The sequence below is a fragment of the Erithacus rubecula genome (assembly GCF_903797595.1).
Source record: "Erithacus rubecula genome assembly, chromosome: 6".
Classification (NCBI taxonomy): Eukaryota; Metazoa; Chordata; class Aves; order Passeriformes; family Muscicapidae; genus Erithacus; species Erithacus rubecula.
In genome coordinates, this window is record NC_136688.1 from 4,786,954 (window position 1) to 4,806,045 (window position 19,092).

The window sequence follows — 19,092 nt, forward strand, 5'->3', positions numbered from 1 at the left end:
AGCCCACAAAAGGAGCAGCATCAGAGAACACATGTCCATAACTCATCTCCTCAACTCCCAGCCCATGATACGATCACTGATCCACCTTTGGCCAGGAACACAAGCTCTCTGCAGCCAGGTCAGGGTGCAGAAGAGACAGCCACTGAGCTACCAAAGTCCTTGGACACTCCCCAGCCACGTCCCAGAAAAACAGCAGTGACACACACTCTTCACATGGGCCAGGCATGAAGCCTCCCTGCAGAAGGCCAAGCCAGAGCTGCTCTTAGGTTAACCTTCAGCAACTCAGCATTGGGCTCTTAGGAAAACGAAACTAGAGGGCATTTCTGGCAAGTCAGAGAAGGTCAGCGGAAAGGGAGAAAAAGTTGCCACACAAAACAGCCCCAGTGAAGAACAGCATTGCACTCTTTGTTCGAGTTTCTGATTTTTATCAGATTATGCCACAGTGTTAACATTGTTTATGGCCCTATTTTGTGTCTGTGAATCACCCACTCCTAGAGACTCTTCTTCCAGTCCAGATTATAAATAGGACCATATACAGAACAGAGCCTGTGAAGCAAAGGAGACTTGCTGAAACAAAATAATGTATATTGAACTGACAAAAATCTTTCAAAAGCCTTTCTTATTTATTTATAGTGCTGGCTAGACAGGCAGATTCCCACATTTCATAAACCCTGTAGGTCACTATCTCCATTGCTCATTCACAAACAATTCTGCTAATAAAAAAAAAAAAAAAAGCCCTCTGGTTATAACTGAACTTATTCCCCAGCACACTGCTTCTTGGCAAATGCCTTTTGAAAAAAGAGATTTTTAAACAAACAGTATTATGTATTTTTCCTATTTGAAGGCAACATATGTCTAGACCATGATATGACAATATGACATTATTTATTTATCTGGAGACATTCAGACATTGAAACCAACCTCTTAGTGCTCTATCACTACACATAAGTAGTTTTCTACCATGTTGCAGCAGACTGACTTAAATTCCCATTGATTCTATTTCCATAGGAAAATACATTCTCAACAGAAAGCACAAAATCCATCACTTTTTTTTATTTCCCCTTTCCTCCAGAAATGACTTCTTGCAGCAGGAAGCTCACAGTGCTGTCATCCAGGTAACAAAACAGACAAAGAGATATGTGGCCAAAAGCTGTAGAGAACAGGTTCCTGGAGTCCAAACACACATGATACCTTATTTAACCAAGACATAGTGAGCTGTAGGCTTGAGGAGCCAAACAAGCCTGGGCATTAAAGAAATCTAAATTTCCTTTGAGATGGGATGGATGGAAAGCAAGCACAAACACTCTGCATTGGCAAGGCAAACCTTCAGTGCTCCTGCTGAAGGCCAGGCAACTCATCCAATCTTTCCATCCCCACGCTTGGACATATTTGCTATACATCAACTTCACACCAGGAGAGGATCTGGACTGGATACACATCAGCCTAGCAAAGGCCTGCTGAGCTCAGGCACCCAGACCAAACCCACACAGGCAAATACACACCACTACAATGTCCCCACAGTGCCAGACAAACCAACATCAGGGATGCTGGGGCTGGAAGAAACCCTTGATTTTTCCTCCAATTACAGAGACATGGTTACACAAGATGCCTGTGTAAAAGACATCCTGCCCAGAATCAATTGAACAGAAACAGAAGAGCCACTGAAACAATCCTGGCATGTTCTACTAATGAAATTCTTTCTAAGTGCCTAAGGTATCCACTCAAGTGCTTCACTATTTGATTCACCATTTTTTCCCCCTGACATTCATCACATGGTTATTTGTCAAGCTAACAGTTCCTTAATCAGCTGTAAAAGTTAAAACCTGTTGTGGAAAGGTTCCTTTTTAAAACACAAAAGCAGAGTACAACAAAGCACACCAATGCATATTTCAGGGACAGTTAAATGAAATAATATTGTTGTTCTTGCTTATTTTGTAGACTCAACAAAAATCAACTGTTTATAATCTCAGCAAAATGGGAAAATACTAGTGCCTGGAAAATATCACAGTAAGTCTGGACATCATTTAAGCCAAGTCCATGTCTTCTTTTTTTTTATTCTCCTACTGCTTATCTCAACACACAGTTCCTTTTCCTTTAGCCTGTTTCAAACAATACTTGATACTAAACAAACAAAACTAAATAGCAAAATAAATCATTTCTCACTAAAGGCTCATTTTTCCTCTTCTGTTCTACATTTATAAATATATACTGCAGACATACATGGTCACATATATATACACACACACATATATATATATATATATATACACACCCCCACCTACATGGAACTGGCTAAGGCTACTTAGACTATTATATTATCTTATGGTTAATCAAAAACTGACTAATATTAAAAGTGACTTTTTGGTAAAAAGCAAAAACAAGAGTAGGGTCCCATTGCAATGACTTAGCAGGACTGAAATTCACAAAGTCCAAGCTGTGTGCCATCACTTCCCTGTTACTTCAGTACCTTGTGAACATTTAAGAATAGAATTTTTCCCAGGGGCTCAACACATTGATTTTCATCATCACTCTGAAATACTGACCAAAGGACCTACAGTAGCACTATTTAACCTTCCATAAGCTCTTTCCACATAAAAAACCACCTGTCTGCAATAACAATCTTTGTTAATGTGTCTGATCAACACAGAGGGAACTACAAGATCATAAAACAGGACTGTGACACAAGAACAGTGATGGGGATCTCCCACGTAAGTTCTCATTTATGTACACAAAGGGGAAACAGGGAGGGAAAAAAAATAATTACAGCTGACTGAAAAGTGAGGCATATGGTTTACAGGAATTTTTGCTTTCCATTAAAACACCATCCTCCTCAGCAACCTAAATAAATACAAATGAAACCAAACTATTCTATGACGTGTATATGCAATAATTGAATATAAGCATGAAATAAAATTGGGGTGAAAGCTGCACATAGGCCATGTGCAACTACAGTCTGAATTATGGAAAAAAATTCTGTCACCACACTACACAGGCACTTATTCCTCCCCATTTCATCACTGTATGTAACTGTTTTGCCCCCATTAGTAAAACCCATTCCACCTACACACCTGAAATTTGACTTGAGGTGTAGGCAGAAAAGGAAAGGGGGAGATAAAAAGCTGTAAAGAACAGGGCTGAATTTTAGCAGTAGACTTCTTAATAGAGAAATCATGTTCTGAAGTTTCATATTGATAAAAATGCTAAAATATGAAAATAGCTATGTTTCTAAAAGAATATAATACAGGAAGCCATGTAAAAGACAGGGCCAGTAAGGATGGATTTTCAATCAAAATGACAAATTGCAATTATGTATATACAGAGAAGACTTAAGAAAATGGGATATACTTGATTTAGAAACAAGTATGAGAAATGCTGTGAGAAAGACTATCCATACTTGCATTATAAAAACTCAGAATGAGTTGAGCCTTCACCCAGTTTAAGTTACACCAGGATTACCCAGCCCAGAGAAGGGAGAGTTTAGGAAAGGCTGTGACAGCAGGCTGTGCCACAGCTCTGCCAAGGCTGCCCATCTCAGGTGTGCTTGGAGATTCCACCAGAGCATCCCCACCACAGAGTCTCTGAGGATGCTCTCACACACTGTGCATCCCACACCACAGAGCTTGGCTGGGGGTGAACATCTGCAGCAAGACAGGAGCAGGAGGAAGAGCTGTTCTGTGTGACAGGGAGGCAGACACTCATGCTCTGAAAACCAAGGCCAACTAGTTAAATGAGAAATCTGAATGGTAATTCACAGGGTGTAATGTGACATTACCCAGGGTCTCCTGTGACATTACCCAGGAGATCCCCCTTCTTCACTTACCCCAAGCACTTCAGTTTGGAGAGAAAGTTTTAGGATATGTGCCAGCATCTGCCTATATGTATATGAAATGTTGCAACCAAAACACTTCAAAACACTGAGAAGGGGGAAAACATTGCTGTGCCAACACTAAATACCTTTTTTTTTAATGGTCTGGCAAGAAATGGATTTTTCCTGACCCCTTTAGTGCTCTCTTCACTAAGGTAGCCTTGCTGTAACTAGGAAAAGCTTATCTATTTTAGAAATACTTAGGATATCAAAATAAAAAGTCTTAATTGACTTTTGCCTATTGAAGCCTTTGCAGAACTGGAGCAGTGTGGGGAAAAGAATGCTCTCACCTCAGCTTGAAACCTAATGTAAAAAAAAAAAAAATAAAATCAAAGGGTGGGGGAGACACATCTCTTAGCAAGGCTATGTATGGAGAACTGCACAGAGACACCCTTTACCTTCATCCCAAAATACATCCAGACAAGCTGAAGCTTCTCCAGCAGCACCTTCTTGTGAGGAGGTTGGCATTGAGCAAAGACAGCCAAGCACAGGGAGCAGAAGAGTATGTACTCTAGGCTCTGCTCCCATCCTTTGGAAAGGGGCAGATTAAAGTAAAATGGGCAATTTAATTCCAACACTTCCTAGGTTTTCACAGATGGATTATGCAGTGATAGAAATTATCTCTAAATCCAGACTGTGTGTTTACACACATACATGCTTAAAATAACACACATCCAGGCACTTCAGAACAGAGACTGCCTTCCCATGCATTTTCAAAACAAGCAAGGTAACTTTGAGCAATACCTTGAAGTGTGTGTATACATATATATGTTACATATATATATATATGCAAACAGTAACACCAGTCACATCTTCCCCTCCATAATGGTCACCATAGACTGGAGACTGCAACTGTGCAGAGCAGCAGATGAACCAGACAGGCTCATTCCTCTCAAGCTCTCAGATCATCATGGGTTGATCATCAGCAGACACTGATCATCATCATCACCTCTTTGCAAGCAGCAAAGGTGAGCTCCTGTAGAGAGAGCCTGCAGGTTCAACACCAACTGAAATGCCTTCCATCACTTTTTACCATTACCCAAATTAGAAGGGACAGTGCCATGTTATCACAGCTGTCAAGTGTGCAGAGGTCCAGGGCTGGTAGGTACACATGACTTGGGCCTCCCTCTCATTTCAGGAAGGAATGTCTCATTCCAAGAGGATCTAATTAAGAAGGAGGAGGTAGACTGGTTGGTTTCATGTCAGAGGGAATAGGGTCCAGCTCTGTGTAATGAAACAGCACATACTTGGGCACTGCTTCAACAGCTGAGGCACGCTGTTAGCTTACGTATGCTGCAGCAATCTTGCTCTGTGTTTACTCATCATCCTCCCCCAGCAACCTACTTCCTTTTCTTCAGAAACTTTGCTTCTGCTTCCACAGAGATGGACATGATGAAGGAGTGCTTACACCTCAGGCTCAAGTAGCTTCTTGTACACTTGTCCTCCCCAGCTGTACCCACACACAGTTCTTGTTTAATTCTCTTTGCTGCCTTAAAGCAGGGAGAGGAACATCTTAAATTAAAGTCCCCCAATACACACAAACCACAGGCTGCTCACAAGACCAGTCACAGCCCTACAAGACATCCAGAAACAAACTGTGGGTTTGTTGGTCAGAAGAAAAAAAAAAAAAAAAAAAAAAAAAAAAAAAAGCAGCAGTATTTGCTGTGCAAAGGCAACAAACGGGTTTGTTTCAGTTATGTACAATACACACTGTCTGTGGCTAGATCAGCCTGATGGAAGCCATCTACAATGTAGCCATTTTACCAGCATACTGATTTTTGCACCTTTTCAATAAAAGGGCTGTTACCTTTAGCAGGACCTGCACATCCATACGCCATTCCTTCAGAAGCTCCCTAGCATCCCAACAGCTCTTGCTGCCCCACTTGCTATGACTAGCAGTTTTACAACTGGGACTTGCTCCCTGACATGGATCCAGGGTGAAATTCACTGTCCCACTAAATGCCTGCCAAGGTTTTGTGCAGCTTCAGTCACACTCCTACTCCCTTTTCCCTAGCACTTGAGTGGTTTACCACAGGCTGCCCTGTGTCTAGAGGTACATGTCTATCTCACCACACAAGGACCCTTTCCCCATCTGTGCCTGATGTAAGGAATGCCTTTCGTATCTACAAACCCACCAAGAATTAGCCAATTCACTTAGAGAAGAAAGAGACCAGACCCCACAACCCCGCTTTTGTCTGATTTATAACCCATTCATGACCAAAAAGGAACCCTGTATTCACAAAATACAGGAAGTTATATAAAGGAAGCTTTTTTCCCCCCTGCAGCCCTCATTTCTGATGCAGTTTGTGAGCAGAAGTGAATCCTAGTGGAGACAGGTGAGGTGGGGCACTATGCTGATCTCCTATATGCACCTGTTAACTGAGGAAGATTTCTTTTTTGAAGTCATTGCCAGAGATGTTAACCCCACAAGATTCCTTATAATAGCCATGTACAGCTAACATGTCCCACGGCATTTACAATCTCCAGTTCACAAAACACATCCAGTGCAAGAAAGGGGAGGAAAGTGCAAAAAAGATTTGAGGGGTGGCAGGTGAGCAGCTCGCAGGTCCTCAAACAAAACTTGACCCAACAACCTACTGCAAGTCCTAGAACTTCTCAGTCCTTAACTATATCTTCAAAACTCCAGCAGGATTTCATCACACAATGTTTCATGTGGGAGCATGAAACAGCAAATGTCTGACTTCAGGAAAGCAAAAGTAAGAGGTCTTTGTTCAGAACGGAAACTGAAGTTTGGCACTATCTTATCTCCCATCTTTTCCACACATTTCTACTGGACAAGACAGAATGTTCAGCTGACCAGTTCTCACTGCAAAACTCAGATTAACATTCATGCAATTAATTTTGATGAAATCTGGAGACAGTGAACAAAATACCACATGTAGCAATGATTGAATAAATGTGAATAGCCCTAAACTCAGGGATAGGAGAAATCACTGCACACACTGCTCACCACCCATAAATGCACTGCATAGAATTCTGCATGCAGCATAACCTATGGGGCACAGCAAAGGTTATCAGAAATGACCTTGAGTCCAGCAGCAGCACTGCAAGCAGGCAGTGGCTCTGCTAGGATGGAGCAGGGACTGCTCTGTGTGAATCACCCGGTCATTAACTTAACTTAATAACTGCTGTATGGACAGCAATCCCTTCCTGCAAGTCAAAAACTGCAAGTGGGTGAAAATGGCAATTTTTTTTTATAGGCTGCTCAAACTTTCAGAAATTACCACTTAGATGAAGTCCTAACCAATTCCACCATAAAGAGAACTAGGCTCCATTATCAGTGAAGAGGGAAAAGCATGCTCTAACTAAAGCATGCAGTAACTAAATAACAGCTCTGACCTTCTGCTCACTCCTCCTGCAGTGTTGTGCTTCACACACTGAACCAGGAAATAGTTGAACAGATACATGTGAAATTATGAAGACTGAGTCAGAAGACAATAGTTGAATAAATACCAGTTAAACCACATACCGTAGACCTGTCCTGTAGGACTGGGAAATGAGTATCGCCTAAGGCTGTTCCAGATATTGCATCCACCTGCAAGTATTTGCTGCTGGCTAAAGCTCAGCACATGCACTTTCATCAGCAGTGGTAGGACTCCCCAAAATATTGTGGACAAGAAAGAAAGAATGTTAGCTTAATTCAGAGTACAATAACCTAATTATATCTTTTAATCATCAAAAGCATATAATAGCTTGTTGGAAGACTTTTTTAGTTTGTGTGTTTGGTGGTTTTTTAAAGCACATTATAAAGTTAAATATAGAGTCCTTTTTTTTTTTTACAAGAATTTTAGGCCTTCAAATTCATGAATATAGAGAGCTGATTATTAGCTTCTTTAATGTGGCTATTTTACTACGAAAGTAGAGCAGACATCAGAAACAAGAATGTCACAGAGGAATTGGGCACACACAATGAAACCACAGAAGCAACTGCACTTTCATTATATAGTCTTAAATCCACATAAAAAACTATGATAAGACACTTATATTTTAGATCAACTACCTTTCAGCAATAGTGAAAAATCATCACAGAGAAAGACAAGAAGATGATAAAACTGCACTAACATGGTGCTGGAGGACTCGGCCATTAAAGTCAAGTCTTACGAAGAAAGATCTAAACACTTTATAACAACATTTAATCTGCAACTGTTAAGCTGGAAAAAAGGCTCATCTCCAAATGAATTCAACACATAAAAGACATCATGTTGGTTTTTTATTTTTTTCTGTTTCTGTTAAATGGCTAGGTTTTTTCCTCTGGAACTATCTCCCTGAAATTTTAACATGTCCAAATCCAAGTCCTTAATAAATTACAGACAAAGGCAAGTTTTCTCTTTTAATGAGGACAAAGGAATGCATTATTGAGATTTGTCATATACATACAATTACCTGCATTGTTATGGAGATTACAGAACAAAGGCCCAACAGATCCACTTCCAGATCTTACAGCCTTGTCCTTTCCAATAATTATTGTCTTAAAATTGGATTTCATTTAACACATTCACAATACCAATATCTACCAGTGCTTAGCATGTACTTAGGGATAGCTTCAATTATTTTAAAATGGATGTAGCAATGCATTTAATTTATCACTGATCACTCAAATGAACATATTCAATTTAATAGCACTGATAGAGCAAATGGTTTTTAGTTGGTTGTTAGAAGGCTTAAAATAAGTACAAAGTTAGAATAACTGGCTAGTCTATCATTCACTTGAAAAAAAAAATGGAAAAGACACTTTAAAAAAAAAAATTTTCATTTTTCCTTTTATCTCAGAAATAGGAGTTTGAACAGCAGAGAGATATTGAATTTAAAACAAAAAAAAAAAAAAATAAACCACCAAAAAACAAGTTTTATTCCTCAGATACTAATGCTACTCCTTTACCTCATGTAAGAGTATGTTGGTCTGCTTCCTCAGCTATCAGATACAAAATCCATCAGAAACTCTGAGTTTAGAGCACCAGGCCTGTATCTGTGGCATGCTCAGTGTGCCAGCTACAAAGGCCAGATCCTGACCTCAAAGCTGAGCTGCTCATTTCTCCCTGGTGCCCAGCTGCACAGAATTAGAGGTGAACTACTCTAAAAGAATTATGTAAACTGAACCAAAGTTAATGAACTTCCCCTAAGAAAACTTTTTTTTGAAGATAGACATTTACAAAGACTGTGGGAGGGAAACTGTGGTTACAATTCCCATATTTCCCAATTATAAAATAAAAAAAGTATAAATCAATAAAGGTGAAATCATCAAAGACCTCAATTAACCAGGCACAACCTACTTAGCAAAAAAAAAAAATCAAATCTGACCACAAAAAGGACATTTTATTGGTACTGAACTTCAGGCCAAGTCATAGAAGAAGCAGATGACCCTGCAAGCAGATGGAAAGAATACCAGAATTTAGAAAATATAATTCATGTAGCAAAAATCCACAGACTCAATTTCAAACTTGGTTATAAGTGGGAAATTATAAAATGTGCAGTGTCGAGAAGACTTTAGAATTCCCCTATCTGCCTTTACTAGAGAAAAGCAAATAAAACAATTTGATGATACAAAAGGACCCTACCAATTTATTTGCCCATTTTATTTCCCCCGCAATTTGATGTACTTACAAGTATTTAAAATTCCTGCAGAATCAAAGATCATGATCACTAAATGAAGAAAACCCTAAACTCCCTTATTAACACAATACAATTTTACATATGTAAATTTTATGCCAGCCACAGGCATCCATTCTTCTCCTTGCAATGTGTTTCACAAAAAGTCACATTTATTGATTAAAAAGTGCATTGAAACTGTGGCACATCTCATATTGTTTTAAAACCACCAGCAAGGCCAAGTCAATCTTTTTTGAAGGTTCCACACTGCTATTTTCTGCTAACCTAGATTTCTTTCACCTGCATCCCAGAGAGAAGCAGTGGAAGCCCTTCTCTTAGTCAGTCAAACAGAGATCATTTACCCCAAACCCCTGCCAGCACACAAAACTGGTTGCCTTTCCATTCCAGATGTCCCTGGTGGTGGAAGCCTCATCCATTTCCACTCCAGGATCCACAAAGTCAAGCAGCAGAGCAGGTTTTGGCAAATAAAGACAAAGATGGGGCCTCTCTTACTATCAATTCAGACAGTAACTGACAATTCACCTGTCCTTAAGCTGATGCAGACAGATGAAGGTAGCTAAAATGAAGTCTCACAATTTTCCCCTTCTGTTCATGGGACCTTGAGGAAAATTAAGTTGAAAGTTTCAAGGGGACAGTCTGAGAATCAGTTGTCTGAGTTTGAGTATGAGGAAACCCTAGGAGGGAAAGGCAGAAGAAAGAAGCAACCTCTACTTATCTACAGGGATTGTTGATCCTGCAGTCACAACAACTGCTACAGGGAGCAGCAGGAAGCTTTCCCAGTCTGTAATACCATGGATGGTTCCATGCTTTGCTGCTTATAGAGGCTGGCCTGCCCCAAAGCAAAGCTCTGCTGCCCCATCCTTTGCAGCATCCTCCTGTCTCATGAGTGGCACTCACAAACCAATCCTCTGGCTGGCATCCTTTGCATGGCTCTCTCCTTAATTTGAGAAACAGAGCTGATGGAAAATATGATTTGAATGTGAGGACTCAAAACCAGGTATGTAGAAACAGACTTGCCAGCAGTGACCTGTTAATGTGTGTCTGTAAGAAATTAAACAAGGAAGCTTATTGAAAGTGCTCTAGTTTACTAGAATCCAAGTGCACAAGAGGAAATATGACAGAAAGCTCTGTCTAAGCTCTGCCAGGATAGGGAATGCAGAAACAAAAGCCACCAGCATTCCTGTTCAAAAACACCCTCCAGAGCCATCTACCATTGCAGAGACAAACCATCAGCAAGCAGAGCAAGATGTGCAACACCATGAACTGGACCAGGAGTCTTCTTACAGGCATGCAGAGATCCCTGTCTTACCACCCACCTGCCAAGACATCCATGAATGATTCATTTTGACACGCCATTTAAAAAAAAAAAATAAATTCCTGCTGAACTAGCAGAAGCAGAGGCTTTTAAATATGCATTTAAAGCCATGCCAAGCTACAATCCCTCAATGACCAAGGACAGACTGGGTTTCCACAAGGCTGGTCTGCACAAATAACCCTTTTTGGGGAACACTCCCATGCAGGCCAGGTTCAGCCCAACTGCTTGCAAGCTGGCAGACACCAAAAAAATCCCTACCAACACAGTGCCAAAAGGAAGTAAGGAATTACTCTGAGAATGCACCTAATCACAGAGCCAGCTGTGTTGTAGATACAAATCTAACAGCCTAACATGGGAAAGCTCCCAGGCACTCACATCTCTCCACTCACCTGGGCTGTGATGGGAGGGAGAGCTCCATCACTTTGGGGCTCAGGAGTGCTAAGAGACTGCATCTGCTTACCAGGCCACAAGAGACAGGCTGTAATTAGCAATACATCTCTGCACCTGACGTTCAAGTCTTCACTTAATGATTTTACAGTCTCAGAAAAAAATTTCTTACATTCAATGAGGAAAATAGGGCTGAAGTTCACACAAATTATTCCTTATACTGAAGCCCTGGCTTATTTGGTGCACAGAAACCCATACTACAGTATGTAGACAGCATTCTTCTGCACACCACAAAGCCAAACCAATCAACCAAAAAACCATTAAGCCCTTCCAATAAACAAAACACCCAACCCAACATTTAAAGAAAATGCCCACATTCTCAACCCTAAAGCAGAAGCCTACATGCAAAACACAACAAAAACTTTGCATGCAATAGGAACTTCCCAATGACTCACTAGGTATTTCTTTTACATGTTCAGTTTGGCTAAAACTGTAGAAAAGAGAAAAATCAAAAGTGTGCCAAACAAATGGGAGATACAAGAAGAACAGGAAACAAGCAGATGGGCAGCATTGGAGAGAAAAAGACCTCCAGGTACTGACTGGGAGAGCTTGAAGGTGATCCTAACGGGTCTCTTCTCCTCCCCAAAGCAGTACCCATAAAAACATAGCCTTAGCCCTCTTCCCCACTCATACCAGCTGGGTTTGAAGCACCATGTAGAGCCAAGGTCAGTTACAGATGACACAGATCTGGTACCACAGCAAACACCAGCATCACCATTCCTCCATTTAGAGCTGCCACTTCTTGGTAGGTGCAATTTCTTCAATTTTGAGACACAGTTAAAAGCACAATTACCTTTTCTCCTATTACATTTCTACAGGTGGAGAAAGACGTTTTCCTACATGGCCTTTGGGATCTTCACAGAGAACACAGAAAGAAAAGAGTGATGGCTGGACTGCTTGGTTTCTAATATCAAGGGGTCCTTCCAGTTTCCTGATGATAGTAGGAAAATAAGTACTTTCAGTGATGTGCCAAATGCCAACAACATTTATGGAAAGATATGGACATATCTTTCCCTGGGTTTTCTATTGATAGCCCATGGAGGCCATACAAGATAACTAAATGAGGCCATGAATTTTTTGATTCAGCTCTGGTTGGACCACACTTACATGTCCATTCTTTGTTGGATTACAGAAATACTTTTCCCACTTAATCTCGGATTTTCTCCTGGAACTTTGGATTAATAGCCCCAAGGAGGCCTGTTTATATGCAGATACATTTGGGAACAGCTGGAAAGCACTTAGAGAAAAGCCTTGGTGCAACTTTCCAGAGCAGTGCATCTGCTTTGTTCTCTTCCTGTGATGCCTGATCACTCTTTCCTCCACACTCTTTCCTTTCTAACACTTCATATTAACACATGTTCACCTACACTTCATTTTTTTACCCCCCCCCCCACCCTGCCAATTAAAGTCCTCCCCTGCACAGTCATCTCCTGCTGAAAATTAATTTCCTACTGATAGCTCCATTTAAGGCAAAGTTCTTTCACTCTCCCATCCCTACACAGCAGCAGGCCCTCTCTGCTGGAGAAAATTAAACTAGCTCTTCCTACACTTGCAGCAACCTTTCACGACATTCAAGGTACTATTTGCATTCAAATTCTGGAGTCAAACTAAAAGCATCAGGCTAACAACCAGATGTGCAGCCACCAACTGGTTTAGTAGTGTCTCTTGCCTTTGCTCATACCAAGAAACTTTCAAGCAGGCAGGTAAATGTCATAGCCTTCACACCTACAAACACCCAAGCACCCAAACATTCTTCAACACTATCAAAATGCTCCCTCTATGATACAGTGTAACTCTAGTAGAAAGAAGAAAATGCACAAATTAGAATTATATAGATTATGCCCTGCACAATGAACAACCAAAGGTTTTAGAACAGCAGCAATTTCACTCATATTTAGAAACTCCAACCATAAAAAAATTACATGCCATGAAAATTCTCAACAAAGACTTGCATGTAGCTCACATAATTGAGGAAGTACTAATAATAGCATGGCTGTTTGCACAGACAACATTTCCACTGTGGGCCTGAATTCTGATCTCAAATATGCAGAAGAAGATATTTTGTTGTGTGCTGCTGGCTGGAGACTCAAAGTATTGGAAACCATGTGAGTGTGCTGCAATGTGCAGCCAGCCTATGCCTCTAAGGAAGCACTAGGCACATCCATGCCACACTGAAGACAAAGCCTCCATTGAGCACTGCAGAAGGTGCTTGTGTTGTGTGGGGCTTTGTAAGGAACATAAAGAAGCTCAGGAAATTAACCTGTGTTGCCATTTTAAACAAAAATGAAAACAGTCATCACATGAAAATAACCTGGCCTGGCAGATGAAGAGCTTATTTCTAAGCTCCTCAGACACAAGCAAACTCTGTTCACAGCTGCAGCTTCCCCTTCTGGTCTGTGCTGCCTAAGTTCAGGCCTGCTCAGGTCTCCAGATCAGCAATGCTCATACCTGTGTTTTTAATAGTGGCTATTAAAGGGTTTGCCCAAGAAGTACAGGTACAGAAGCAGCAAGGGAGCCTCACGTGTCTCAATCTTTATTCTTTTGTAAGTCTCTAAATGAGCTGTATGTAGACCTGTCACAAAGTTAAATGGAAATTACTATTAACTTCTTCCATGTGCTGAAGATTACCCAGAATAATTTCACAAACTAAAATTTAAATTTAGTGTACCATATAGGAGAAGACTCAACAAGGATGATTAATAATGACCAATATAGAGCAAAAATTATCTCCCATGCAACATCCACACATGGCAAGCCCACATTAGAGATAAGACAGTTCTTCATTTAAATTGCTCTGTTGGAAATTCAGACCAGTAATTAAGACATAATCCTATATAATCAATTCACACAGTATCAGTAGTTTTGTGCATGGAATAAGATGTAACAACAAGCTATTAGGTCCACACAAAAGGCACTTGCAATTCTAAACACCAAAACAAGCCCAAAAATAATGTATGTTGCTCTTTTAGTAGAAATGTTATTTATGATGTCACTAATATGATCACACTCAATAAACAGACAGCAACATTTGTTTTTTAACAACTCCAACCTTGCCCACTATGTTGTAATTCATAAAAATTAAGCAAGATGCTTATCCTTGAGTAAAAGACACCACAGAAAGATCATGTGCCCATCACACCACTGAGGAGCTGCCATGACACAGCCCTTCCACAGCCCTGGCTGCTTCCCAGAGTGTGGTTGGGTCCACAATGGTGTCAGTGTGGAGTGCTGTCCCCTCTCCGACCCCACAGACATCTGAAAGGCAATGCAGAGGCCAGACCCAGCCAAGAGCCACTTCCACCCCAGCTGCTGCCTTTCCACTCAGGGGCTGCTGGGAGACTGCAGAGAAGGGGCAATAAATAGTTCTTACAGGCAGAACACAAAGCCCAGCTCATGCTACATGCCTGACAGTCCTGCCATCTGCTGTCACCTTCCTACAGCACCTAAATGCCTCCCCAGGTAATGCCAGACCATGGCCCTGCACCTCAGCACATGCCACACATCAAACACCAGCCAACTCTAACACCCACCTGAGCCTATGCAAAGAATCCTACACAAAGAGCACAACTGTGCCCTATTAGAGAACATCCTCATTTCTAGGAGGCAAAACCATGTGAACAGTATTGGAATGGGCAACAAGACCATCGTGCTTAAAGCCTTGCCTCCAAGCAAAGGTGAAATTTAGTCATTTCAAATGAGAGGATGATTTGCAGAATCATACCATCAGTGAGCATCTGGAATACATCCTATTCCTCTAAGGAAAAAATCCTAAAGGACCTTTCTCCCCACCTGTCTCCAGTTCAAGCATGTGCTCCCAATGTTCAGAACTCCACTAGATGCTGATCAGGACTAGTTAAGAAGCCTGGTAAACTGAGTCTTCCTTGCCTCAGCTTTCACATTCACAGGTACAACTAAGTCAAAATTGAGAATATTGTCTTCTAAATTTTCAATAGTGACACTATGAGCTGCAGAGTTCCCACCTAAAATTATTCCCACCAAAATCTGCAGGTCTGACCTATGTCCTGTTGCATGTTGATGGGAGCTCTGATAACATCAGGTGATGACAAGACCTACTTGAGGGTCTGCAGCTGGGTCCCAAGACAATGAATGCATAAATATAGCTACATACAACTGAGGAGAGGGTCCACTTTTTTTAGTATTATTATTATTAACCATATTAGACACCAATTAAGAGCTTGATTTAGAAAACATTAGGGATCACTAAGTCACAGGATTTCATACTCAGATTAAGAAGAAAAACTATGAACAACAGAGGTCATGGCAGGCAGATCCTGCAAGGCTGTACCCAACAACAATCCAGGCCTCCTTTGAGTTCTTCCAAAACATTGGTGTATTTTAATACACAATTCAGACATAGCTCTTATTCAGAAGAGATTTTCAAACCTAGGCTTGGTACAGCAACAGAGATTGAATAACAAAACAATGTAAGGTAGCCCAAACAGAAACAGACAAGACAAGGAAGCAAAGGTTTACAACGCTCATTGGCTGCAAACACAAGCTGGTGCCAATGCAAGGTAAGGAAAAAGTAGTCAAAAATGTAAAGCAGCAGTACAGTTCTGCACTACAGCTCCCAGGCAGATCTGTCACCACAGATTACTGAGCACCTTGGTTCCTATCAACACACATTCACACTTCTGTAGCAGAAACCATTGAGGCAGAGAGGACAAGCGGGTACATCTGGAAGCAAAAGTTCAGCAAGCCCCAGAACATTAGAGTTCAGAGCAGCCGTGAAGCTCCTACGGGAACACTGAGAACACCATCAGCTGAGGGAAGCAAGGGTGAGAGAGTCTGTGCCAGCATGCTGAGTGGGTCACCTGGCACGCGATTCTGATTTACATCACTGAAAGGTGTTCTTGGAAGAACATTCTGCAACACACGTGGGACCAGAGGGGGCCTCAAAGCCAAGCGTGCTGGCCAAGGCCTCCGGCTGATCGGCTGCCCGGCACCGCCAGGGCTGCTCGCTCCGCACCACGGCAGCATTTTCCCGTGGAAACTCCGCGCTGATCCCGAAAGCTGTAAGCCAGCGGGTGATGTGCACGGGCAACGCGCAAATACCCTATTACCATATACACCCTATCAGTATAATTCACCGGCAGCTATACGAGGAGGGCAGGGTCCAACACTGGGGAGACGGGAGCCGTCCCTGTTGTACCCAGGGAAGCTTTTACCCAGGAAAACCACCGGGGCAGCCTCACGCCCCGAAAGCGGCCACGCGGCTGCACCGCCGGGTTAAACCTCAGCAGAGCCCCCGCTGCGGCCGGGCGGGGGGCAGGGGGAGGCCGCGGGGATCCCGCCCAGGTGAGCGACGCTCCCGCCGGGCCACAGCGCGGCCCCAGCCTCCCCTGCCCTCCCCTCCGCGGGCGGCACCGGCCGATCCGCTGCGGGACAAAGCCGAACCCGGCCGCACACCTGCCCCGCCGAGCCGGGGCAGCCGCGGCGGGGGCAGGTGCGGCAGCCCCCGGTTCCCGCAGCTCGCTCTCACCTCGGCCAGCAGCAGCAGCAGGAGGCAGGGCAGCGGCAGCCGCCTCATGGTGGCGGAGAGCGCTCCCCGCTGCGCGCACGGCCGCTCAGCCCGACGCCGCCGCCCCCGGAGACATGGCCGGGCTGAGCCCCGCACCGCCCGGCGGCCCGGCCCTCCCCCGCGCCCCGCCCTGAGAGAGGCGGGGGCACGGAGCCGCGGGGGAAGCCCTGCGCGGGGCGGGGTGAGGGGCGAGCGGGGCAGAGGCAGCCGGAGAGTCGGGCCGGTCACCTCCGTGCGCCGCCGCTCCTCGCCTCCTCCCGCCGGCCCCTCGCCCGCGGCTTAAATGGCCGTCTGGCAGCGGGCGGAGGGGCTGCGGCTGCCGCTTCCCCGCCTTCCCCCCTCCCTCTCTCGCTGCCGGCATCTGACATCTCCCCCCGCCAAGCCAGGCCGGGCGAGGAAGTGGCTCCCTCCGAAAGTTTCCTGGTCTCCGTCGGCCCCCGCGGAGGGAGCGGCGCCGCGGGGCGCGCCCGCCGCCCGGCCGGCCTGGCACGGTGCTCGGGGGCGGGCGATCCGCGGAAGGGTCAGGGTAAGGCGAGGTTAACCCGGCCCCGGGGGCTCCGCTGCCCGCCCGCCGCCGGCCGGAGGCGAGCGCTTCGCCCGCCGCCGCCACACGCGGCCCCGGGCCGGGTAAGGAGCGCCCGAGCCCCGCCGAGGGTTTGCCGCAGTGAGGGACTCTGCTTGTTGAGCTATTTTTCATCCCCAAACAGTCCCCCAGGAAAGTCTTATCCCGCTTCAGGCACGGGTTTGGACATGTTTTATCCATGTCATCAAAAGGGACGTGACATCATCAAAGGCAATCCCTTTTATAAACCTTAACTTACTTCCCAGGCTCAGTGGAGTGTCCCACATTTCATTCATCTTGGATAAGGGAAAGGGGGAGGCAGGGACAATTTACAGAGCATATCTTTAATTACGGAAACACTGGCAGTCCTCATTTTCTCAGAAGTTTTGTGCTCATATGTTTGTCATTTCCCTGTCTTTTCTGAGCCCTCAAAACATATGCATAGCATTACGGAAGCAACTATTTCCATGGGAGTTCATGGGAAAATTCACAAGAATAAGGACATTGGGGCTGTTCTCTGGAAAAGAGAAGACGCCTGGGAAACCGTGTTTGAGCCTCTCAGTACTTAAAGGGAGCTTGTAAGATGAGGACAGACTTTTTAGCATGGCGCGTTGATACAGGATAAGGGGGAATTGTTCTTAACTAAAAGACGGTCAATTCAGACTAGATATAATGAAGAAAATTTTACAGTGAGGGTGGTGAATCACTGGAACAGGTTGCCTGGGCCAGATATAGATGAACCATCCCTGGAGATGTTAAAGGGCATGTTGGGCAGGGCTCTGAGCAATCTGATAGAGTTGGAGATGTTCCTGCTTATCACAGGGCAGCTGGACTAGACCTCCTTTAAACATCCCTTCAAACCCAAGCTATGTTATCATTCCATAAGGGCACACAAAAACCTTATTTAGGAGATTGAGACCTACAGCTGGAGTTACACAGTGTATAGCCATCACTTCATATCAGGAAGATTTGTAGGAAAAAGATAATTCAGAAAAGGTGGGGGGGGGGTGGGTTATGAGGTGTTTTGGGGGTTTTATGTTAGGAAGTACTGAAATGAGACAATAAGCACCGTACAAAAAACATTAATAAAACTTTTTACACTTTCCATTCAGTGCAAAGCACCTGAGGATTGTTATCCAGCTGAAGGCTCCTCCTGGTAAACCACACACCTGACAGAAGTATCCCTGGCTGCTGTGAAATTGCTATGCTGACATAACTTCTGCAGATCAAACCCTACCATTTGGAAATTACAACTCTGACTCATAAAATAAATTCCCTGTCCCTGTGCCTGGGCAGACCCCCAGTGGGTCTAAGCTGCCAAACTGCAGCTTCTGGCCAGACTGGGTTCCAATGTCTTGGCTGCACCTAAAGTGCCACAGCTGCACTTGAGCAAGCACACTTGGTCATCCTTGGCTCCAGCCCAATTGGAGCAGTGTGGCTTTTCTAATTGCATACCTTTCCAGGACAAAAACCTGGTAACTAATCCAGCTGTCCTTGAAATTCAGTGGGAATCTCTTCACTGATGTCAGTAATGGCAGCCAGCTCTGAAAGAGAACATTAAATTTAAAAAAATATATTAAAAAATTTAAAATGCACTGAGAAAGCAAGAAGTGGGATTCTCACCTTTTAAAATTTTAAGTATCTCCAAGCTGATGTTGCCATCTCCAGCCTCTAGACATCCTTGGGCTTTTAAGTTCATTGAAGAGGCCACAGAACCCAATTTAGAAACAAAG

General features: G+C 43.6%; 1 protein-coding gene across 8 annotated transcripts in view; it reads right to left on the minus strand.

Annotated features, from left to right (window-relative positions):
* The window catches only part of PTPRJ (protein tyrosine phosphatase receptor type J), a 70,828-nt gene extending 53,577 nt beyond the window's left edge, over window positions 1-17,251 (minus strand). For 2 of the 8 annotated variants that reach the window (XM_079308391.1, XM_079308390.1), the window contains exon 1: window positions 16,759-17,251. In XM_079308391.1, coding sequence (XP_079164517.1) covers window positions 16,759-16,806 — 48 coding nt within the window. In that variant the 5' untranslated portion in view covers window positions 16,807-17,251. The remainder of the gene's footprint in view (window positions 1-16,758) is intronic. The other 6 variants (XM_079308397.1, XM_079308392.1, XM_079308395.1 and 3 more) reach the window with 5 other exon arrangements.
* Between the last annotated feature and the right edge of the window lie 1,841 nt (window positions 17,252-19,092).